At 34.1% G+C, this 26,616-nt stretch overlaps 1 protein-coding gene across 27 annotated transcripts in view; it reads right to left on the bottom strand.

Moving 5' to 3' along the window:
• LOC409780 (CUGBP Elav-like family member 2) overlaps positions 1-26,616 on the bottom strand; it is a 458,105-nt gene that overhangs the window by 101,844 nt on the left and 329,645 nt on the right. For all 27 annotated transcript variants that reach the window (XM_026439104.1, XM_026439138.1, XM_026439115.1 and 24 more), the window contains one exon: positions 20,422-20,504. In XM_026439104.1, coding sequence (XP_026294889.1) covers positions 20,422-20,504 — 83 coding nt within the window. The remainder of the gene's footprint in view (positions 1-20,421; positions 20,505-26,616) is intronic.

Below are 26,616 nucleotides of genomic sequence, written 5' to 3' on the forward strand. Positions count from 1 at the left end.
AGATAAGAAAGGAGAGAGAGAGAGAGAGAGAGAGAGAGAGAGTTATGTACGCGTGCTCACGATCCATTTCCATTTCGCGCTTCTCCATTCGACGGTTCCTAGGACGGCGTGCCACATTTCTCAGGGAAATGGGAATCGATTTGAAGAATGCCGTTGCGAAACTGCAGTTGGCAACACGCCCTCCGCCTGCTCCTCTATCGGGGGTCATCCCTCTGATGTCCTGCTGCTCTCATCTTCCCCTCCTCCATCTCGCTCGCTCTTCATGATCGCCGATTTCCTCTCTTTTTTTTTCCCTTTTTCTTAAAGCGATTATTTCAAGTTTTTATAATATGGATTTATTGTAATTGAAAATTTAATTATTAATTAGAATATTTAGATTTAGATTCTTAGACGTGAATTCACGATATATAAAAGTAGATATAGTTGTATAGAAAATTATAATTATAGGATGAAAGGAATTTGAAGATGCAATAATTTTAAAGTTGTTTTCGAAGCTTGTTAATAATTTATTATAATTAAATATTTATAAATATTCATAAGAATTATCATCCTCTTGTTATTTGCTTAACGCTGGACGAGATTCCACCACCGTCCCTTTAATCTCTCGTTCCCCCTGCTTTTTTTTTTCAGGTTTCAACAGGGCAGGTATTTTCCACGATCTAAACCCATACGTTCCCTCCGTCCACCTTTTGTTTTCAGCTCTTCGTATCCGCGCGGCGGATGTTTTTCAGCGGAGAAAAATTTATCCGAAAAATTCCCCCGTCTTCATCGAGTTTTATCTACGAAGATTATCGGGCGGGGAAGTTGATGGCGATGTCCTCTCTTCAATTTTATGAAAAGAAATTTACCACTATAGCTATGGGAATAAAACGCTTTGTCGCGTAGGCGAAGTTGGGATTAAATTTTTCCTTCCCAAGAAACTTGATACTCGAAACGAAAAATCCATTTTTGATGTTTATAAAAGTGGACAAAAATATTAGAGAATAATCTGAATACTTTCCATTACGAAATTTATTTGAGATTAAAATAATTCAATAACGCGGAAAAAGTATTTATCGAAATAAAATAAAAATTTTGAAAATTATTAAAAATAATAGTGACCCCTTAGAAATTATTTTTTGACCTTATATATTCATCTTTCTTTACATTGATTGAAGATTAGATATAATTTTAATTTAGGTTCCAATGATTTAATCGTGGAGGACTCAACTTTTGGAAGACTATCAAAAGATTGCAGATTCCAATAATATTATAAAAAATTAGATATTCCTTTCTACAATATTAATTTCATTCTTCTAATAACTTCCTAATCATAGATTTCAATGATTGAACATCAAAAAAAAGGTTCCAATATTATTATAAAAATTAATATTCCTTGCTTTTTTTCAATCGTGGAGAACCCAACTTATTGAAGATCGTCAAAAGATCCAATAATAGATATATAGATTCCAATAATATTATCAAAAATTAGATAGATCCTTTCTACAATATTAATTTCATTCTTCTAATAATTTCCTAATCATAGATTTCAATGATTAAACACCGTCAAACACCATCTTTAGGTTCCAATATTCTTTCCTTTTTCCAATCATGGAAGACTCAATTTTTGGAAGACTATCAAAAGATTGTAGATTCCAATAATATCTAATATTATTAAAAATTAGATAATCCTCCTTTCTACAATATTAATTTCATTCTTCTAATAATTTCCTAATCATAGAGATTTCAATTCAATTAAGCACCAAAAAAACGGTTTTTAGATTCCAATATTATTATAAAAATTAATATTCCTTTCTTTTTCCAATCGTGGAGGACTTAACTTATTGAAGACCAGAAAATCCAATAATAGATATATAGATTCCAATAATATTACCAAAAATTAGATGCTTCTTTCTACAATATTAATTTCATTCTTCTAATAATTTCTTAATCATAGATTTCAATGATTAAACATTGTCAAAAGATCTTTAGATTTCAATATTATTATAAAAATTAATATTCCTTCCTTTTTCTAATCATGGAGGACTCAACTTTTGGAAGACTATCAAAAGATTGTAGATTCCAATAATATTATCAAAAATTAGATACTCCTTTTTACAATATTAATTTCATTCTTCTAATAATTTCCTAATCATAGATTTCAATGATTAAACATTGTCAAAAGATCTTTAAGTTCCAATATTATTATAAAAATTAATATTCCTTCCTTTTTCCAATCGTGGAGGACCCAACTTATTGAAAACCGTCAAAAGATCGTAGATTCTTAATATTATCAAAAATTAGATGCTCCTTTCTACAATATTAATTTCTTCTAATAATTTCCTAATCATAGATTTCAATCATTAAACATTGTCAAAAGATTTTTACGTTCTAATATTATTATAAAAATTAATATTCCTTCCTTTTTCCAATCATGGAGGACTTAATTTGACTATCAACCATCACTATACTACAATATTAATTTCATTCTTCTAATAATTTCCTAATCATAGAGATCTCAATTCAATGATTGAACATCAAAAAAAAGGTTCCGATATTATTATAAAAATTAATATTCCTTCCTTTTTCCAATCGTGGAGGACCCAACACTTATTAAAGACCATCAAAAGATCGTAGATTCTATAATAATAATTTGCCGATATTGCTATATATATTATTATTAAAAATGAACATACCGGGCGTATAAATAACAATAATCGATGAATAAAATTTTCCGATTTCTTACTGGGCGGCAAGAGAGAGAGAGAGAGGGCGCGGGGCGCGTGCCGCGAAAGTGGCGGGAATAATATCGGGAATACCGTCACTCTCTGTCGAGGAAGGCGACAAGAGTGGCGACGGGTACGGCGACGGGCGAGAAAGTCATTTTGCCCGGTAATTAGTTGGCCGAGTCGCGACAAATTGAAAAAGTTAGTGAGAAATGGAACGCAATTTAATCCGCGGCCATCGCAACCGGCCTCCCGCGGCGGCCGCGATAATCGAGGCTAGCAAATCGAATACCACTCCTCCACGCCTGCTTTTCGTTACTCCGAAATTGCGCCGATCGAAAACTTCGATGCACAAAACCCGTGGTGAGCTTCGTAATTTCCTGCCTGTGATTCGTAGGAACGCGTAGAACCTTCCTTCCTTTCTTTCTTTTTATTCGTCGAGTATCGATAATCCAAGTGGAAAGCCCTGTTTTCTATATTTACCGGTCGGTAAATTTGGACGAACTCGAATCGACAGAGGCAATTTTAAACGATTAACGATCAACGTGTCACGTGTTATACGTACGGATAGACGTATTTATTCTAGAAACGAGCTCGTATATACCTCATATAGAAAATTGATCGATCGACCAGTTTCTAATTATTCGAATTATTTCTATCCCAATTATCTAACTCGTCCGATTAGTCGAAATGAATAAGTCTCTCGGTCGGTATAGTAGTACGAATACGCTCTTTTGAATACTTTTCGACCGAGAAAGCGCAAAAAATCGAAGCACGAGGTATACAATATTTATTTAACCGAAAAAGAAAAAAGAAGAAGAAACCGTGGAACGGAAAGTGAAAAGAAAAAGAAACTAAGAGAAAAGTCGAGCGATATATATATATACACGTTCGGTATACAATGGGGCAGCGTTGAAAAATGAAGAGCGTCTTTAAATGGTGGAAGGTTCTCCTCCTTCAAAACTGCTGAGCTCGGCCATTTCGTTGATCACGCTTTCTCGCCCCTCCCATCCCCGCGATCCGCCAGTCCACAGTCATTATCCGGCCGCGGTAACGACAATCATTATTTTTTTGTTAGCGCAACCGCGCACCGTAATGGCGGGTCAAAGGTCGTGAAAGAAGTTTCCTCCGTTTGCGTTCAGCAAAATACACGCGCTATGCATTTTTACCGTGTATCGGAGATATCCACGTCCTTTATTAGGCACAGCGTTACGGGCAAATACACTTTACACCCGCCATAATTCTCAATTATTTTCAATCGTTCGTACAGGCATTTGTGGAAACGGGGTTCTCATTGTGATTTTTTTCACGCGAATTTTTCAATATCTCGTATAATCTTTTAAAAGGAACGATTGATAGAAATATTGTTTTATTGATTAGAGTTTCTTTTTTTCTTTTTCTTAATTTGACGAAAGATGAGGAAAGATTAAGAAAGATTCTTCTGTACTATAACATGTCACGGTTCTCATTGTGATTTTTTTTACGCGAATTTTTCAATACCTTGTATAATCTTTTAAAAGGAACGATTGATAAAAATATTGTTTTATTGATTAGAGTTTCTTTTTTTCTTTTTCTTAATTTGATGATTGAAAGATGAAGGAAGATTCTTCTGTATTATAACATGTCATGGTTCTCATTGTGATTTTTTTTACGCGAATTTTTCAATATCTCGTATAATCTTTTAAAAGGAACGATTGATAGAAATATTGTTTTATTGATTAGAGTTTCTTTTTTTCTTTTTCTTAATTTGACGAAAGATGAGGGAAGATTAAGAAAGATTCTTTTGTATTATAACATGACATGCAATTCTTGCAACGTCATAATGACGCGAAATATAAATAGTATAAAGTCTTTAAAAACATTCTACGTTATTTATGTGCATATGTAATATTGATTGCCCGTCTTATGAATTTTCTTTTTTTTTTTTTTTTCCAGAACACCGCTTCTGTCAGTGTTAGCCATTCACTAATTGGATACCGTGATAAATGAGAAACGCTGAAATATCTTACGTGACTTGACAAATTTAACTCTAACTCTAATAAGTTAATCCCGTTTTTAAACCCCCTCTCTTTATTCCAATTCTATAAAATTTAAATTTCTTCGATAATTTACAATATAACAGAATATCATTGTATATAATTATTGAAAGAAGAAAATCGTTCATTTTTCCATACGATGCAAAGAAATTAACACAAACAGTTTCTTTTGGAAATCTGTTGTTATCAGACGGAGAGAAAAGATTGCGATCTACGCGCATACAATTTAAAGCGCACGTTTTATAACAAAAAAAAAAAAAAAAAATTAACCTAGGAAGGGTTGGGATTTTTGTTGCGTTGTATTTAATATATGCACTGAAAGCAGACCGCTATCATATTTTCAACGTTAGTATTCTCTATGCAAATAAGATTTTGAAACAGATGCAAAACAGGAAACAATACACTTTTATACCGTGGATAAATATATTCAAACTATCTTCTTTCATAATGGCACAATACCCTTACTTAATCGGTATACATCGGGTAATACTGATTTATTAAATCTTGTTAATTCTTTTCTAAAGAAGAAATAGAAAAAAATGGAATATTATTTTTTATCTCGTATGTGTTATGTTGAAATATAAAGATATATATAACGTGGAAAGTTTGTATCATTGTGTCCAGAGTATAAATATATCGACAAGAAAAATTCGATTGGACCGAAAGATTTTCACGTACAAATGTCCTTAAGTCACCAAGGGTAAAGAAAGTTTTGGAAACTGGAGTTTGTTCGAAACCCCCTCCCCCTTTAGATTTATGCCCCACGTGGAAGTTGGAGCACTTCTCGAATCACAATGCCAGACAGTTTGTAAGAAGATTTACTTTCCCTCCCATTTTTTCCACATAAAAATGTCCGAAAATGTCGCGTATTGCCATTCGATTCGAAACTCGCATCCATTTAAACTCGAACTCGTATCCTTTTCCTTTTCTTTCCTTCTTTCCATCGTTACGTTTCTTTTCGATCTCGCTCCCTTTCATCTTCCACATTTACACATTTATTATTCCTCCTCCTCGTCGTCAGTTCTTAACGTCTTTTTCCGAAGGAAAGAAAAGAAAAATTGGTTACACGATACACGAAATAACAAGGAAACCGGACTCCCCATCAAATTATTTTATTCCCTCTATTTTATTCGAACTCTGTCTTCGAGTTTACTTCGTTTTCTATTCTTAGAAAAGAGTTATATCTTTGGACCTGTTTCACTTTCCCAACTATTCTTCTCTCTTATGTCACGTTGACACGTTTCCTTGATCCATCATCGAGTGGAAACGAGAAGACGGAGAAGGAAAAAGGGGAAGAAAATTCGCCTATTCGATACCTTTCAAAAATCCATCGAACAGATCCTCTTTTAGATCCCCTTTCTTTTTCTAGAAGGAACAATTGCCGCGCGCGCACACGTACAGTCGAGCCCTGTCCAAGGAACAAACGAGCTGGCGTTATTTAAAACGGAAATGTGGGTCAGATGTCCACCCCTTCCACCCGCCATACCTCCTTCTCTTTCTGCCGCGCGAAGAAAAACCCGAAGAGACAACAGGGTGGAAGCCGAGAACAAGAGAAGAAAAAGAAGAAGAAAGAGAAGGAAGGCGGAGATCGTCACCACGAGCCAACCACGACGAGCCGTGATTTATTTTCAGCCTCAAAGCATCAAAGTCCAGCCGTGCTTAACATGGCCCCTCAGCTGCCAAAGAAAGGTGAACGTGTGTCGTTGCTCTTGCTCGCGAAATAGATAAATAGAGGGTGAAGAGAGAGAGAGAAAGAGAGGAATAGGAAGAGAGTGGATAAGAAATAATGCGAATAATGCGAGCGGCCGATGATTACTCGGCTCCTAACACCGTGGTACATAGTAGGGATACCGATTAAATACGACTCGGTTGCTTACAAATGATCGCGTTCAATGTGGCACAGGTTAAGTCGGAGCCGTTCGTCAACGGATTAGGGGCTGTCGGTCGTGCTTTGGCATCGGCTCGTGTGGATAGATTTGCTCCAATGATATATATCAGGTGCTTTTACTTTTACGGATCAACTCTTCACTTTTTTCATTTACGATATTCTATATAAAGCAATTTCGTAACTTTTATGAATTTTGTTTTATATATATGTATGTTTGTAGAAAAAAGAAAATTGTTAGATTAGATTCCTTCAAAGATGTATTATAATATATATATATATAGAATTGAAAAGAAGAATTATATTTTTATGAATTTTGTTTTACATATATATATATGTGTATGTAAAAAGAAAAGGAAGAAAGGTGAAGAAATAACGAAAATTGTGAGATTAGATTCCTCTAAAAATGTATTATAATATATATATATAGAATTGAAAAGAAGAATTATATTTTTATGAATTTTGTTTTACATATATATGTGTATATAAAAAGAAAAGGAAGAAAGGTGAAGGAATAACGAAAATTGTGAGATTAGATTCCTCCAAAGATGTATTATAATATATATATATATATATAAAATTGAAAAGAAGAATTATATTTTTATGAATTTTGTTATATATATATGTGTGTAAAAAAAGAAAATTGTTAGATTAGATTCCTCCAAAGATGTATTATAATAAATATATAGAATTGAAAAGAAAAATTATATTTTTATAAATTTTATTATATATATGTTTGTAAAAAAAAAAATTGTTAGATTAAATTCCTCCAAAGATGTATTATAATATATATATATATATAGAATTGAAAAGAAGAATTATATTTTTATGAATTTTGTTTTACATATATATGTGTATATAAAAGAAAAGAAAAAGGAAAAAAGGTGAGAATAACGAAAATTGTTGGATTAGATTCCTCCAAAGATGTATTATAATATATATATATATATATAGAATTGAAAAGAAGAATTATATTTTTATGAATTTTGTTTTACATATATATGTGTATATAAAAAGAAAAGGAAGAAAGGTGAAGGAATAACGAAAATTGTTGGATTAGATTCCTCCAAGGATATATTATAATAAATATATAGAATTGAAAAAAAGAATTATATTTTTATGAATTTTGTTTTATATAAGTATATATATATATATTTGTAAAAAAAGAAAATTGTTAGATTAGATTCTTTCAAAGATGTATTATAATAAATATGTAGAATTGAAAAAAAGAATTATATTTTTATGAATTTTATTATACATATATACATATATATTTGTTTGTAGAAAAAGAAAATTGTTAGATTAAATTCCTCCAAAGATGTACTATAATAAATATATAGAATTGAAAAGAAGAAATTATATTTTCCGATTCAATTTTACAAGTGTAAATTTATAGCGTTATAATTTAAAGAGATTCGAATAAAAATAGGGGAAAAAAAGGTAATAAATCGGAACGAATGAGAGATATTCGTCGCGATAATTTTCCAACGATTCATTGAAACGTTTCATTCAAAACGTTTCTGCTCTAATACGCCTCGCTAATCTGGTCTCTAACCAACTTTCCCTCCAATCTCGATCGTTGCTTCCCGACAGCTTGTTAATGTCATTTGGCATAGACCTAGTGGCGTAAGTCACTCTCAGAAATTTCTATTTTTCTTTAATGTGCATGAGTCATGAATTATTCTTGGATATTCTGAATAATTTCTGACCCTGAACCTATTTCTTTTTTTTTTTTTTTATATATCTTGCACATTTTTGAAGATTAAGCGAAATAAGAAGAGAATATAGATAAATAATTTCTCGTTATACGAATTTAATTTTGTTTTATTTATTAAAAAAAAAAAGAAAAATATTATTTTTAAAAAGAACGGAATAATATTAGAATATTCTTTTGCGATATAAATATTAAATCTATTATTCAATTTGAAATACGGTCGATAGAACGGTAAAATAAGTATAATTTTTATAGGTCGTTTTTATTAATATTGACGACAAACGTCAAGCTCGATGGCTCTTTTTCAAGTATGTATCCAAAGTGCAAACAATCGAAGCGTCGATTAAACACGTACTTTTGAACATTTAACACGGGGTATTTTGAAAATAAACTCACGACATATTTCGCAAAAATGATGGTCGATCCATTTTTAAATATTCAAAATCAACGATATTTATTTCAATATTTATCACGATAAAATTTACTCTTAATCAAATTTACTTAAAAAAAAAAATAAAAAAAAATTTGATTGGCAGAAGCCAATTTACAAAATATATTTCGAATATACCTAATAACAATATGCACAAAGTATATACAGAAAATACACAAAACGTGCATAGAAACGCTAAACATTCAAATGCAAGAAAAGAAAAATTGCTTTGTCGATAAACAAATTGAATAACAAAAAAAAAAAAAAAATCTACAATTTTATATCAACACCGAGACGCAACAATGGACGAGGCGAACGAGGCGTAAAAATAGCTTCGATCTCATCAATTTTCCATTCGCGAATTTTAAAATAATTCCAACGAACGAACCTTTCAACTCGATAATAAAACATAATCAATCGAATAACGCGTGAAAACACGGGCGTTCGAAATGCCGCTTCATTTCCACCTCCAAAAAAAAAAAAAAAAACCTCCGCAACGAAGGAACGTGCAATCAAGGATCGCCATTGATTCCCTCTCGAAATTCCGTTCGATGACGAAAATTCATAAACTTTGTTACGCGTGTCTTCTTCGAGATCGTGGCCGATCGACGAACGAAATTGAAGGAATAAACGTGTGTCTTAATATTCTCTCTTTCTTTTTACTAGAAGATATTATCGAAGATCGTTGATCATTGATTACTCGAGATATTTGAAATTGTAAATCGCAGATACTTTTTTCTTACAGCACGATAATTATATAAAAGTGATCATATTTCGATACACGAGAAATAATAAAATCTGTCTGCAATAAACAATCGTTACGTAATCCTAAAAATGATTAATTACAGGGAGAAGCTGATTTAACAGAATATCCCTCCTCCTCACGAGACCCTTGACTTCTTACCTAACATTTTCATCATCCCGAATATTATTGATTCGAATCTCTCAAACATCTAAATATACAATTCTTTTTAGATACTTTTCAATCAATATATCTCCTTTCGATCTAAACACAGTTAACAAGGTAAATCATTGGTTGATTAATTTTTCAAAACGAAATCTTAAATCCCTCGACGACTTTTCCCTCGAATATTCATCGGAGAAACGGTATAATACGTAACTATCTTCCTTCTCTTCGCCCTTTCAACCCTTCTCCGCCACTCCAGGCCCTTTCCACTGTGGGAGGAGATGGGGGCTATGGAGAAGTCGTATAATATAGGTCGTTCCGTCGAATGCCTCCGGTACGGAAGCAGAGTAATCTTCGTTGTTTCGCCGCGTTTTGTTCCGTTCAATGGGGGGGTGGCGGGCAACGGCCGGTCGGGGATCGCGCGAATAAAATTAACGAGCCACCCCCTCCCCTTCTTTTACGCTTTATTGTCTTCCGCAACTTCCACCCCCTCCTTCACCCTTCTTCAATTTCTCTACGATTTATATGTGTGTGTATGTATAGGGTGTTCAGAAAAGAGCTGCGTGGAAAATTCGAATGTAGAGAAATTTATTCGGATTTTTCAAAATAAATTATATAGTTGTATCGAGCTCTGATTCCGATTTTTATAGTTAATATGGATTTTAGTTTATATTATATTATATTATACTTAATCTAGAGAAGTTTAATCGAGGATTGATCGATTTTCGTTTAAGGATGGTTAAAAAGAAGGGAAGAATTGAAGGATTTGTTTAAAATTAATTAAATTTTCTACGTTTATATTGTTTGTAACACCTTGTGTATAACATGGGAATGAAAATTTCGATTGTTAGTGAAGGGAAGGAGGGAAGGAAAGTTGCACGCCAAGAGAGGAGAAGTTGTTCAATAGGGGAGCAGAGTGTTAAATTGTGAAAATTTAGAGAGGTCGAGATCGCTTCTTTCGCCATTGAGACCATTCAGACCATTGTTTCTGCGGTTTTCCGTGCTGGAAAACGGTTTCGTGTGAGAAGAATTCGTTTCGTTGATTTATGAACCTAAATCAAATGTATATATATACATGTAAATTGATCAAAGCTTACAATATCGATTTGGACAAATTTTAATTTTATTATATCTAAAAAAACAGTTAATAAAATACAAGTTTAAAATATTTAAATTTGAATTTTTATTATATATATATATATAATATTTATTTTTCATAATTTTATTTAAAATTAAATGAAAATAAATTTGAAGTTAAAAATATTAGTTTCAAATTTAAATATATATAAAACTTGGATTATATTAATAATTTTAGTTATTTATATATTTGTTAGATCAATTTAATTTTCTAAGGAAATCCTTAGAAAGATTTTTTCTTCTTCTTTCATTTCGAATATTCAATCACACCAAGGATACACAGATTTTTCGCTCTTTCTTCACATCTTCGATATTTTTGATCCTTAAAAATTACAACGATCGAGAGAGGAGAATGGAGTGGAACAAATTACGGAAGAAAAACACTTCGATATATATTCGACAAGAAAAGTTTTGCAACAACGACTGTTGCGATGAAACAGGCTTAGAATTCAATTACACGGAAACGTATACGAGTTTCCATCCGCTTTTCCATCCGACGGACCAGTTTTCGGGGAAAGTTTCCGTTTTGGGAAATAAATTTTCATCCGCGGGATGGAAAGCATAATGCAAATGCGCATTAGCAATGAAGGAGGATTGATTCTTTTTTTAATTGCATTTCGCGTCCAATCGATTCGCATTATGAAGTTGGCGAATGAAAAATTCGGGGAGATCATGTGAAAACAGAATCCAAATAGGATATAAATATTTTCTAGATTTTCTAGAAGATTCTGCCTTTTATTTCATTCGTTGCAATTATAATTATCGTTGTTATTCTATTTCGTAATAAATCTACAATTTGAGATGCCTCTCCTTTCTTTTTCTTCTTTTCGACGAATAATATAACGCGATAAATCATCATTTTCCTTTGGACGTGAATTAGAAGCAAGTTTGAAAAATTCATTAAAAGTTAAAAGAAATATATTTCCTCGCGATATAATATTCAAATCGAAACAATTTTTCTTAACTTTCCTTGTTATTAAAATTGTTAGAAACGGATCTAACCGGGCAGCCATCCCGTTGATTTACATATTTATCAAATTCAATTTTCTCTTCCTGGGGAGGAAAGAAAAAAGTAATTCGTTATTACGAATAAATGAAATTCGTTGCGATCGAGTTGTCGATTATTAAACGGAAGACGACGCCATCTCGATCTCGCTTGGAAAAAGCTGTGAGACTCGTCGCGTTCTTATCGCTTCGTTCGATCGAAAATTATTATTACTTAGATTTAATCGTGGCCATTATCAAGCAGGAAAATTATGAAACTTTCCCCTCTTCCGCGAATTGACAATCGATGAATATTTCAACGCAATCATCCATATACCACTTTCTTTGCTCTTCGTCTTCTTTTCTCTTTCGAAGAACGTATTGTTCACAAGGATAATTTTATTTTTCTTAATTTTAGATCAGATTGCTCCTGCCAACAGGATTTTTCCTTTTCCTCGGAGGCTCAACTTCTTGTCCGTCTATGTATAAATTATACTCGCCTTCCGTGAAACTAATTTCTAAATTGTGTATTCCTCGTGAAGAGATCTCTTAACTCATATTCGTGGAACAGGCAAGATAAATGTTTCACAATTCTATATTCCCTGAGAACGGAAAAAGAAAAGAAAAGAAAAGAAAAGAAATAATCCAAAAGATGGAAATATTCTTCTTTCCAATTAAATCGAACGGAACTATTAATATCAACGATCGATAAAATTCAAGAAAAATATATCTTAATCAAATAGAAATCGCAGAAAGAAAAAAAGAATGGTAAAATAGCCCCCTCTTTTACCGAATATTTATTGGAAAAAAAAAAAGAAAGAACTAATCCAAAAGATCCAAATATTCTTCTTTCCAATCGAATCGAATGGAATTATTAATATACTTTATCAACGATCGATAAGAAACGTAAATTCAAAAAAGAAAAAAAAAACAAAATTTAAAACAAATTCGCATACTCTTCTCCCCCCAATCAAAGAAAAATCGCAGAAAGAAAAAAAGAATGGCAAAATAGCCTCCTCTTTTACTCATTTACTAGGCTGAAAAAAAAAGAACTAATAATCCAAAAGATCCAAATATTCTTCTTTCCAATTGAATCGAATGGAATTATTAATATACTTTATCAACGATCGATAAGAAACGTAAATTCAAAAAAAAAAAACAAAATTTCGCATACTCTTCTCCCCCCAATCAAAGAGATCAGAGAAAGAAGAAAAGAATGGCAAAATAGTCCTCTCTTTTACTCATTTACTCGGCTGAAAAAAAAAGAACTAATAATCCAAAAGATCGAAATATTCTTCTTTCCCATTAATAAACTTTATCAACGATCGGTAAGAAAAATTCAAGAAAAATATACCTTGAACAAAATTTCGCATACCCTTCTCCCCCCGATCAAACAGAAATCGAACAGAAGGAAGGAAAGAATGATAAAATATCCCCTTCTTCTGCCGAATATTTACTCGGCTGGAAAAAAAGAACGCCGTATACAAAACCCTCGTAAACTATACATCCATCTACGTCCCATCCAAGCTTTCGCGGTATATCCGAGCATTACGTAGGAGACGAAGGAGGAGGGATGATGCGGTCACGTTTGAAATCGATAGGGGCGCCGTGTTTACAGGTGAATCGATAGAAAGGAAGCGATATCGGCCCGATACACAAACACTACCTCTCTGAGGGCAAAGTCTTCCATTTCTGGCGCCCCTTTGTGCGTGCAGCGTGCAAGCCATACGCGTTCCTCTGCGTATCCCTGTTCGCGCATAACCGTGTTCCATTTCCCCTGTTTCTCGCCTTGTCATTCCTTCGTTCATTCAGCCTTTAATAATAATGTTACGAGTAAATTCGCCAAAAATTCGTTCCTTCCCTTCGTCCTTCCTTTCGATCCTCCCCTTCATCCAAGCAAGTTGAAAATTTTGGAAATATCCCTCGTTAAAATAAAAAAGTTAATTAATTAATAATTTCGAGCGGAGAGTAGTTTCGTGATACACACGCTCGAGGGAAAAATTTAATTCGAGAGAAGAATTAATACATCGGAAAAATTAGGAGGAAAAAATAGGAGGAAAAAACCGAAAATTCCCTTTCCAAGAAATCTTTCTCTCTCTCAAGAGGAAAAAGGAAAGAAATCCCCTTCCTGGGGAAAAAAAGGCCACAATCGAAGAGCACAATGGGATCTCGAACGTGTTTCACCCTCTCCCTTGCTGGGTAAAAAGAGGGGGCGGGCGCGGGTATCGCTTTTATTAACGCGCTTCTTTGCACATTCGCGTGGCGAATCAAAGCTGCTCCCTCTCTCTCTCTACCCGTGAAATAAATCTACTTCTCGAGCATCTGGCGGCGAGGAGGAGGAGAGGAGGAGGAGGGGGGCGATAAGGTGGTTCACTTGGTGCTGGAAGTCACGGAGGTCGAGAGTATAGAGAGGAAGGAGAGGGATGGGAGAGGTAAAGGTAACGAGGGTTTCCCGGAGCACTCGACTCATTTCTCTCTCTCTCTCTCTCTTTCTCCTCGAGGCCAACAACACAGACCTCTCGACTCTCGACGCCACTCGTGGAAACGAAATCTGATACGAGAAAAGCTAAACTCCTTCAAATGCACGAGCCCTCCCTCTTCTTATTCCACCCCTCCTCGTTCCAGGGCATTCCCTACATTTCTCTCTCTCTCTCTTCTTTCATTCTTTCGCGCGCCCTCGAAGGCTTGCTCCTTTTTCACCCACCCTCAACCCTTTCCATCGCGAAAACGTCGTTCTGCAATTTACTCTTTCCTTTCCTCTCTCACCAGTGTTTTAACTCTCCTCTCTGTTCGACTACGCATAACAGGGACTCTCTACCCTCTTCTTCTCTCCCTTTCTTCCTCCCCCTCCTCTGCGGTTCGTCCGAGAGTTCGTTTTAAGGGGGAGAGGGAATTCTTCTTCTCCTTCGACTATATCCCCATCCTCGGCAAACCGACGAGAGATCCTCCGACTTCCGACTGTTTAACTCCCTTAATTAATCTCGTGCAGGAGGAGTCTCTCGATTTCGGTTGCTCTTTTCCTCCCTTCTTCTCTCTCTCTCTCTCCACGCGAAGGTGGCACGCGACTCTTCTATTGGGTTGGCAACTAAGTAATTGCGGATTTCAGTTGAAGTTGATGACGACCTAATCAAAGCAATAATCGATTCGGATCGTCACAGTACAACTCGTGAGATTGCAGAGAAGCTTCATGTATCGCATACGTGCATTGAAAACCGCTTAAAACAACTTGGCTATGTTCAAAAACTCGATACATGGGTTCCTCGCGAACTGAAAGAAAAGCATTTAACACGACGCATTAACAGCTGCGATTTGCTAAAGAAACGTAATGAAAATGATCCATTTTTAAAACGACCGATAACTGGCGATGAAAAATGGGTTGTTTACAACAATATCGAGCGGAAAAGATGGTGGAGCAGGCCACATGAACCAGCTCGAACAACATCAAAAGCTGGTATTCGTCGAAAGAAGGTTTTGTTATCAGTTTGGTGGGATTACAAAGGAATCGTCTATTTTGAACTCTTACCACCCAACCGAACGATCGATTCTGTTGTCTACATCGAACAACTAACGAAATTAAACAATGCGGTTGAAGAAAAACGGCCCGAATTGACAAATCGAAAAGGTGTTGTATTCCATCATGACGATGCAAGGCCACACGCATCTTTGGTCACTCGGCAAAAATTATTGGAGCTTGGTTGGGATGTTTTGCCACGTCCACCATATAGTCCTGACCTTGCACCATCCGATTACTTTTTGTTTCGATCTTTACAAAACTCCTCGAATGGTAAAAATTTCAATAACGATGATGATATCAAATCGTACCTGATTCAGTTTTTTGCTAATAAAAACCACAAGTTTTATGAACGTGGGATTATGATGCTGCCTGAAAGATGGCAAAAGGTCATTGATCAAAATGGGCAACACATTACAGAATAAAGTTATTTAGTTCCATGAAAAAATTGTCTTTGATTTTCTAAGAAAAATCCGCAATTATTTAGTTGCCAACCCAATACTTTTCCCTGTGGCCACGCGACTCGACGGGGATTATCAATGGATAAATCTTGAAATAATTGCAAATATTTATTGAAAGAACATGATGGAAGTGTCCAACAACATAATACGTATCATGAAGAATAATATCGATTTGATAGAAGAATTTGGTAGTATAATTCCTGTTAATCCACCAATAGTGTGAATGATATAACAAAACCTAAGAATCATAAAATATTTAGTTTTAATTTTGCACTATGATAAGTTGCTAATCATCTAAAAACTTTAATTCCTGTAGCAATAATTATTGTTGCTGAAGTAAAATGTTGCTCGAGTATCAACATCCAATCCAACAGTAAATATATGATGAGCTCAAACAATAAATAAAAATCCAATTCCTAATATTGCATAAATTACCAAAGATTTCTTTTTTTCCTCTTTCATCTATTACAATATGAGAAATTAATCCAAATCCAGGTAAAATTAAAATATAAACTTTTGATTGGAGTACACTCGTCCGATCAAATACTTTTCACCCATTCGATGACATCGATTGAGTTTTATTTCGAGAAAGAGATGATGTCTCGAGAGGAAAAGTGTTTTTTTTATCTTTTAAAAGATTTTAAAAGATTTATTTCTTAGAGTTTACAGCTTCTGAGGGATAAGATAACTTTTAATTATTTTCGAAATCGGTATTCAAACGTTTCAAATCAATTCTGAAGATATTATATTTCTACACTTGAACAAATTCGAATTCCTAAATTTCTCTGAATTTAAATATCGATAAATATTGGAATCTAATACTAATATAATAAATTCCATATTGGACAAATCTAAAAAGAGAGAAAAAAGGAAAGAAAACAACGAGACTAAATCCAATCTGTTTTTTAACGTAATAAGATGGAAATATTAATGGGAAGTAGGAGAGCGAATCCAGTAGACGGCCTCAATTATAACCCGCGAACTGCAATTTCGTTTCTCGATGCTGCAAACTCTCTACAATTTTTTTTCGTGGCCAACCTTCTCTCTCTCTTTTTTAAAAAAACTTACACGCTTCCCCTTTATTTCTCCCTCTTCCCTCGTCTATTTCTACTCGAATAACCAACAAGTTCATTTAAGGGAAAATGAATTTCTTCGCCCGCGTTCGTCACATTACGAGGCCGTTGAGCAACCTCGAGACGGGCGTAATAAGTCAAAAGAAGTTCTCCTTTCGGGCGTTTGCGAGTCAATTACCGCGAAATTTCTTATTACACGCAGACAGGAAACGGTTGCCGCCGACGACGTCCGAATCGTGGTGGCGGCACGCCCTTTATTATTTACGTTTTAACGCGCGCAATTTCAACAACATTATACTTTCATGCGTTCAATTGCGCGTGACGCGAATTCCCTTTCGAATCATTGCCTCCCCCTCCCCCCCCCATTTCTCCTTTCTTTTCGTAATTTTGTTATACGAGGAATCCAGTATCGATCGAAAGATCGATATTTAGAGAAAAGATTCGAGGAAGGATTTCATCTTTCAAATTATACACGTTTGTTATATAGTTTTAAATATAATTGGAATTGTTTTTTATCGAAATTGTATAAATTGTAATTTTGGTGAATGGTATAAATTATTGAAGATTGATTTATTATACGAATGTGCATGCTAGTTGGAATTGATAACCGATTAACAATTACGCGTTAATGGATCGAGTCTGCTTATTAAGTGTAATTGTTCGTTGACAGCTAATTAATCGGGAACTTAATTTACACGATTATGTAAGTTTAAATTATCGCTTCGATCTATATGATCTTATCTTGTGAAATAAAAATAAACGATCGTTAATAAATATTTCATAAGTGGATATAAAGAGCAATTAAATTCTTATTTTTACATTCAAATTACAATTAAATATAACTCGAAGGAAATTTAACGATTCATAATTGGTTCCTACTTCCTAAAAAAAAAATCTCTAAAAATCGAGCGTAAACTCCCCTCGTATATATTCCAGAAACAGAGAACGCGAAATTACGTTAAACTCCATTACTGTCACCGTCAATTAATTTCCTTTCCTCTCTGCCCCCTCTACACATCCTAAACCGCGGGCGCTGAAGCAATTAGCCGAATCACAGTGCCTAAACAATTACTTAAACGCAAAGTACAATAGCGTCCTACACGTCTATAACTGCCCTCTCCCCCCTCCACGAATACTGTGGCTACCACCACGGAACGTGATATATCGTTCCGGGCAGCCAGTCGATTGCGTGGCGTATTCAATTTACGAAGCCTAATTTGACCAAGTTGCAGATGCGGAGAGAAAGGAAGGAGGGGAGAGACAGGGAAAACCGCACGTGTCGTTCGTCTCCAATATGCTAGCTAGGGTAATCCGCTACGTTAAAAGCCCCACAGTGTAATTTGTACGACGATAAATATTCCCTAGATTGTAGCTCGCTGCAAGGCAGGACAGTGTCGCCGCCGCGCGGCGATCAAGGAAACTACGTCGCCTCGTTTCTTCCTCCTCGACTGATCAACTTACGTTCTTTTCTTTCTTCCCTTTCTTTTCTCATTGTTACAGATTGCGAATAGATGATAATTTTAAACAGTTTTAATATAGAGGATGTGGTGTATCAAATATATATTAATATATAATAGACGGTAATATATATATTTTGTTATTCGAAAGCAATTTGGAAGCAATTTACTTTAGAAGAATAGTTTATCGCTCTTTCGTAAATAATTATGAAAGTAATCATTTGTGACAAATTCAAAGCGTCGCTTTAACGAAAGTTTGTCTTTTTATTAAAAATTCGTCGTGTTCGTTTTAATCCCAATACATTATATATATATATATATATATATATATATATATATATTGTTACAAACGTATGCGAGTCTAACCATCCGACGTTTACCCAATATTCTCTCTTCTCCCATTTTAATCATTTTAATCAAATTCACCAAAATCGATAACTCGACGACCGAAATTCATTCGTTCTTTGTTCCTCTCCCGAGGAGAAGGAGGAGCAACTGCCAGGCGTCTGCGTCTCGATCGATGATAATTATTCTCGTAAATTCAAGCATAAATGCGCGCAACTACGGGCGTAGACGGGAAGGGAGGGAGGGAGGGATCGGTGGGTTAAATGCTCGTAATGACGTCTCGTAATTGCATCGAAAGTTCGCGGGGAGACCGTAATTATCGTACGGCTCCACTTCCAACGATACCATCTCGCTACAATCGACGATGCTTACGCAAACAGCGTTTGGAAAAAATATTTTCATCGATGTCTCTCTCTCTTTTCTTCTTTTTTTTTCCATCTTCCTCCCTCTTATCTTCGATTCCAGTGTTACAGAGAGGGGAATGGAAACGGGGTCAAGTGTCGCGAGATTGCGTCACACCTATCATCCGTGCTCGAACAGCGATTAATCACGGCCCCAGATGAGGATTCTTCGAGGTAATGGGGATATAATCGCAAGATCGTAATAATTCACGTCGTCGATTGGGAATTGATTCGTTAATGGATCGGTGAATTTTCGTCGGGGGAGAAGTAAGGAAATAAATATAGAGATTGTGCAACAAGGAGACAATTTTTTGAGATTGAAAAAAAGCTTCTATCTCTTTTATTATTATTATTAAATCAAAATCTAAGAAGATCGATTTCGATGTAAAATTGCACAATTACGCTCGAAACAAATTGGCCGGATAGGAATAATGCGAGGACACGTGGCGATAGTTGGCTCGACGATTAGTCAAAGGATCGATCGATACAGATTTGAGTAATTTATTTCAACGATCGGCCCTATTAATATTCATTATTCGGTCGATATCTTGATTATGCGAATCACCGCCACTCGGATAATTATCTGGGTAAGCGTTCATTATTCGCTACGACGAATGTACGCGATTGATTGATGCGAGGCCAATATTTTGCGCGCATCTGGGAATATTATCAGATTATGGAAAAAAATATTGGAAGTGCAAAGAGAAAAAAAAAAAAATTCGGTATATTTTATTCGGTAATTACACACTGTGAAAAATTTAATTATCGGGAAATGTTATGTTGGGAAAAAAATATGAAGGATGATGATATCTTTCAGAATTGCGTCAAAAAATAAACGATTTACCTTAAACAATATTAATAATAATGTTGTATAAGGATCGAAGCGGAGATAGATTAAAAAATTTTGAACGATAATTAAATTTAAACACAAACGGAATAAATTTAAATAATAATTATCCCGTTAATTTTAATCTCTGATTTAACAGAGATGCAATTTCTTCTTTTTTTTTTCTCCACGCTTTATATTATATATATATATTTTGATATTTTTATCTCTTCCCCGAATTAATTCTATTAAAATATTGATACTCTCTATCGACATCGATAATTTACACGGGAACAGTTAATTAACCTAATTATGAAATAATGCTGTATATACTGTCATACATGTTAAATTTGAAATTATTATGCATGATTTATTCACAATTTAATCCTCTAGTAACCTAGTAACGGGGGATAATAATAACAATAATAATCATTATCATCATATCGTCGTATCAAAAATAATAAATAAATGTATGGAACGAAAAATTTCCATTCGACTCGATTCGATCCATTTTATTATTTGACCCTTGACAATGTAAATTTCACTTACCCCATTGAAGGTTTTCACGTTGTGCAAAGCATTCTGAGCGTCCAGGGCTGCTTTCCTCGTGTAGAACGTTACGAAACAACATCCTGCAACATAACAGACACGTAATATTAATATTAATACAATTGCAAAAATAATATTCGAATTTCTTAAACGAGAAATAGGATCAATAATTTCATTAAATAGAATAATTTTTTTAATTTTTATTATTTTAGAAAGATTAATTTCTAAACGAATAATATTATTTAAATTTAATCAATCATCTCTTGAATGATTAAATTTTTATCCACCTTTAGATCATTCACATTTAGAAATTCTAATACTAATTAAAAATCAAAATTTAAAATCTATTCTAATTAAATTTTAATATGGCAGAAATAGTGCATTAAGAACTTAAGATTCAAATATAAAGTTTTTAACTTTTATTTTAAAATATTTTAATAAAACAAAAAATATATTTTAATTATATCTAAAACTTAAGATTGTTCAATCTTAAAAAAAAATATTTTATTAAAATAATTTTAATAAAGCAACACAACTAAAATTCCATTGAATTAGATTCAATCTTAAAGAAAAATCTTTTATTAAAATTAATAAATTAATATAATTTACAATTCCTTTCCTTTCCTTTTTTTTTTTAATCCCTCTTAAAGTCAACGAAAATCCCTCCCCCCAACTTCGATTCGTCGATTCAATACCGGGGGCGATTCCAGGATCCCCAAAGTTTCCATCCGGAATTCGGAAAGTTTCGGAAAACGAGCGCAGACTCTATGGACTCCCATAGATCGAGACTCCCATAAACTTTCAGACGCGTTTGTCTACGTGCAACGAGGAGACGATTCCCCTACCTATATGCACCCTTTACTTTATTTCGCGAAGGTGGATGGCGGTGCTGCAACCTCAGGTCTACCCTTCCAGTTCTTCCCCGAGGGGGGAGAGGCATCAAGTCGGCGGTAACGGAGATGAGGATGGGGTGGGTGGTAATACAACGCTGGTATCGAACTTTTGGCAACTGGGCAACTATCGATTCCCGGCCTGGTTGGCGTTCACAGCTGTTCACGATCGAGGAAAACCACCCCTCGATGAGCTACCGAATCGGCTTGGATTCCTGCTATAATTTTTTTTTTTTCTCCAAGCGTCGTTGCTTGTATTTTTATTCCTTTTTTAAAATATCGTAGCAGTGTTTCGATTCGAGAGTTGTAAATGAAAATGAAAATTTAACATATGATTTTATGAGGTTCATCGAATTTTGGAACTAAAAAGAAGATGTGGAAGATGTGTGAAATTTTTCTGATAACGTTGACAATGTTGTTCTTTGTTTTGAGAGAAAGCTGGAGGTATTTTATTTATAATAAGAATTATAAGAATTATAAGAATTATAAGAATAATTATAATAAGAATGTATAAGAATTTTTTAAAGAATCGAACTTAAATTTTTCAATTAGAGACATTTTATTTATGTATAAGAATTTTTTAAAGAATCGAACTTAAATTTTTCAATTAGGAAGAAACTTTTTAATGAAAGCCTTTTAAACTAATCCATAGAAAAATTAATTTAACGTGTGACGAAAGAAAAGATGTGGAAGATGTGTGAAATTTTTTTGATAACGTTGACAATGTTGTTCTTTGTTTTGAGAGAAAGCTGGAGGCATTTTATTTATAATAAGAATTATAAGAATTATAAGAATTATAAGAATAATTATAATAAGAATGTATAAGAATTTTTTAAAGAATTGAACTTAAATTTTTCAATTAGAGACATGTATATATGTATAAGAATTTTTTAAAGAATCGAACTTAAATTTTTCAATTAGAAAGAAACTTTTTAACGAAAGTTTTTTAAACTAATCCATAGAAAATTAATTTAACGTGTGACGAAAGAAAAATTGGTGTATAATCTACATAACAATAATGTTTGGCCTCTAACGTAAGGCCGTAAGTTTTTTTTCTCGAAGCGTTGTTGAGAGACATTGTATTGTTATTTCTCTTTTTTAAATATCGTTTCAATTCGAAAGTTGTAAATGGAAATGAAAATTTAACATGATTTTATGAGGTTCATTAAATTTTGGAATTAAACAGGAGATGTGGAATTGAAATTTTTCTTATACGATAATGTTGACAATGTTGTTCTTTGTCTTGAGAGAAAGCTGGAGACATTTTATTTATGTATAAGAATTTTTGAAAGAATCGAACTTAAATTTTTCAATTAGGAAGAAACTTTTTAATGAAAGTCTTTTAAACTAATCCATAGAAAATTAATTTAACATGTGACGAAAGGAAGATTGGTGTATAATCTACATAACAATAATGTTTGGCCTCTAACGTGAGGCCGTAAGTTTTTTTCTCGAAGCGTCATTGGGGGACATTGTATTGTTATTTCTTTTTTTTAATATCGTAGCCATGTTTCAATTCGAGAGTTGTAAATAGAAATTTAAAAATTTAACACATGATTTTATGAGATTCATCGAATTTTGGAACTAAACAGGAGATGTGGAACGTGAAATTTTTCTGATAATGTTGTCCTTTGTCTTGAGAGAAAGCTGGAGGCATTTTATTTATGTATAAGAATTTTTTAAAGAATCGAGCTTAAATTTTTCAATTAGGAAAAAACTTTTTGATGAAAGCCTTTTAAACTAATCCATAGAAAATTAATTTAACGTATGAAGAAAGAAAGATTGATGTATATAATCTACACAAATTTTTCTGATAATGTTTTTTGTCTTGAAAGAAAGCTGGAGGCATTTTATTTATGTATAAGAATTTTTTAAAGAATCGAACTTAAATTTTTCAATTAGGAAGAAACTTTTTGATAAAAGCCTTTTAAACAAACTAATCCATAGAAAATTAATTTAACGTGTGACAAAAGGAAGATCGATGTATAATCATACATAACAATAATGTTTGGCCTCTAACGCGAGGCCGTAAGTTCTTGAGCTTGTTGTTTCGCCAACTTGAGGCAATTCAATCCATTATCCTGTATTTGTTCAATAAGTTATGGTAGCTTGATCGCTAATATTTACACACGAATCTCAATTGGCGGTAATTCCGGGCACAAGTTCAAAGTACATAAACAATTAAACGATTAACGTTGCATCGATACAACTCGTTTACAATTTTAACATAAAACATCTTAAAAAATCAAAACGATATATACAAAGTAATTAAGTATAAATCACATTTTAAGTAAAAATATTTCCAATATACAAAATTCTAATCAATTGAACGATTAGGAAAAAAAAAGATTCGATTTCGAAATTATTGGAATGAAACAACATTCATTTCGTACGTTCATTATATATAACCTCGATATAAAACACGTTATCAAACTCCATCCTGGAAACTCGATGAAATTCGATATTGAAACGTTACGATGAAGTTTTGTAAGAGGAAGCCTTTGGAAATCTTTAGGGGGGGAGGAGAAAGATTGATTCGTAATGAGAGGCGATTCGATATGGTATCTAAGTAAGCAGTGTAATCGAAAAATACGTAACAAGACACCTGTAGCGCGAGAGGGGAAGAGAGAGAGAGAGAGAGAGTCGAGCTTGAAATTTTGTTTCTATGTAATTTTCGTTTCGCCGCACCTTTGTTCCCCCTGTTAACGATAGAGAAGAGCAACAGAATCTCCCTTCCCCTCCCCTCTCCCGCGTAAGCAAGAAAATGAGAAACTTGATACTTGCACGGCAACCAACATATAATCGACACCCGGAAACCCGGTCTTCTAATAGAGTCGAATTTCGTTTATGAAAGATATTTCGTATATCGATATCTTTTAATTGCAAAAGTAAAATTTCGTCCATCGAAACAATTCGAATCCTTTCCTCTCGGCTAATATTTAATCCGAAGATAAAATAAAATTATTCGATATACATTAAATTATACATTGCGTTAAGGTATAACAAAAATAACTTGGATTCTTTGAATACGATACAATTGGGAATTATTATAGAGTTCGAGAGAATAGATTTCGTCGAAAGTATATAGAATATATAGTTCGAAAGGGATTTTTCGAGGGGAAACAACAATTGGTAGATATTCGTGATACGTCGGAATTTCGTTCCGTGAATTAGGTGAGGAGAGGTGAGCGGGGAGGAGGCGGGAAATTATGTTCCGGCCGGTAACTAATCTTGAGGCATCATCGCTCGATAGACCTTTAAATCACATCGTGCAAACTACTCCCTCCCTCCCCAACCCGGCCGCGTCTAGTTGCTCAATGGCTACCCTGTAATACTCGTGTCTACAAATGACCCCATTCGTCGAGGTGCCAACGCCAATCCCCTCCCTCCCCCCCGTTCCTCCACTCGTTCTACCTCTAAATACGGTAGAACGGGCAACCACCATCTTACCGGCTGCCTACTAACCCTTTTGATCGACCGAGCAGCCGCTGTCCAAATGCACGTCCGTTCCAACGTTTATTAAAATCCCGTCCAGTGATGGTTGATTCAAATTGTTGTTAAATTGGAATAATTGTCGATCTTGATCGATTCAATTCCTCGTAAAACGTAAAAAGAACCTTACCTTTAATCGAATCGAACGCTTTTTATAAAAATTAATCAAATTTTCCGCGTTCATCATACTTCGATACTTGAAAATTTACCATCTGTCGGTAAAAATAAACTTTTTTACATAAATCGAGGAATCGAATTAAGTGAGAAACTTTTGAGGTATATTTTCCTCAAAACAGATGTCACAAAAATTTATTTAAATTCTATCTCTTTGCTAATTTAAAAAAAGAGATTGTTTAATTCTACGTAAGTTAATATCTTCTCAAAAAATGTCAGTGTAACCCCTCGTCTTCGAGAAAGAAAGAAAGAAAGAAATTCTACGACAATAGAATCCCTATACAATTCTCCCTTCTGCGAAAGAGCATTAACCACCCACCAAACCACTCGAACGAGGCAACGAACCCCTATTCTCACGAGGAGGGTGGTTCTTACTCGACGCTTTCGATCGTAAATATCAATGGCCGCGTCATAAATGTAATCAAAGCATTGTACAGCCGTTCGTATAAAATCCAACTGGCCCCCTCCCGTCCCCCCCCCCGTCCTATTGGCTTATTGGCCGGCTGGCATTACGTTGACGAATGGAGGGCGAGCAGCGCTTTGAGCATTGACGAATCGTGGTGAACTGTCGTGCGAGCAGTCGGGGCTGTTAGGGTGAAAGCCAGCGTAAACCGGAACGTGAAGGGTGGCGGGTCTCTGGGCAACTCTGATTTATTCGCAGATTTGTCGAGTGGAGTAGGTGGCCTCGTGTTACCCCCGTGGACAGTTACAAATTCGGTTCGAGGAATTTTCTTTTTTTTTTTTTTCCTCTCACTTAACGTGGAAAGTTACACGATTTGACGAATCCGGAGGAATTGATAAATCGAAATGAATTCTTCTTTGAAATGTGAAATGTGAAGAAAATTCATTCGATTTGAATTTTAATTTAAGATACTTGACACGTGTCTTTGATTTTGCTTTTGATCTGATGAGGCATTGAAGAATTAAAAAGCGTTTTAAAAGGAGACTCGAGAGAGATAGTTTTTTTTATTAAAGATTCGTTTAAAATTAAATGGAAAGAAAATGGTTGAAAAAGAAAAAGGAAAGAGATAAATGCAAGGTATGAACGAACGAAACAAACAAGAAGAGTAACAATATATTTTGTCAAAATGGAACGGGAGGGTGAGTGGAGGAACGTTGCTTTAAAAACGAGAAACAGTCGGGAATATTTGCAAAAATATAAGGATAATGCGTGTATTATAATAAATAATAAATAATATTAATGGACGTTACATCACAACACCAAACGAAATATCACAATATCTGTGTCTAATGTTCCCAATTTTTCATTACATCTATCTTTATTAATTTATCCATTATAAATCCTTATTAACCATTTGATTTATCGTGGTTTCGCAATTCTTCTTTCGTATCATAAATTAAAAATGAAAAAAAGACGCAAGAATATTTCGTCCATGTGAAAGCTTTAGACCCCCAAACCTTTAGAGATCCATCAATCTTGAGAAAAAAGAAATTCATACACTTTGAATATCTCAATATCCCCAATGGAAACCTCTTTTTGTATAAAAATAACATATTATCAAAAAAATATCAGAGATATAATTAATATTAGATTAGAATTTAAAGATAATTTTCAATATTTATCTCTTTTCTTTGTCACTTTGTTTTTATATTTCTTTCTTAATTTTTATCAAATCTT

Source organism: Apis mellifera, linkage group LG1 (assembly GCF_003254395.2).
Source record: "Apis mellifera strain DH4 linkage group LG1, Amel_HAv3.1, whole genome shotgun sequence".
Lineage (NCBI taxonomy): Eukaryota > Metazoa > Arthropoda > Insecta > Hymenoptera > Apidae > Apis > Apis mellifera.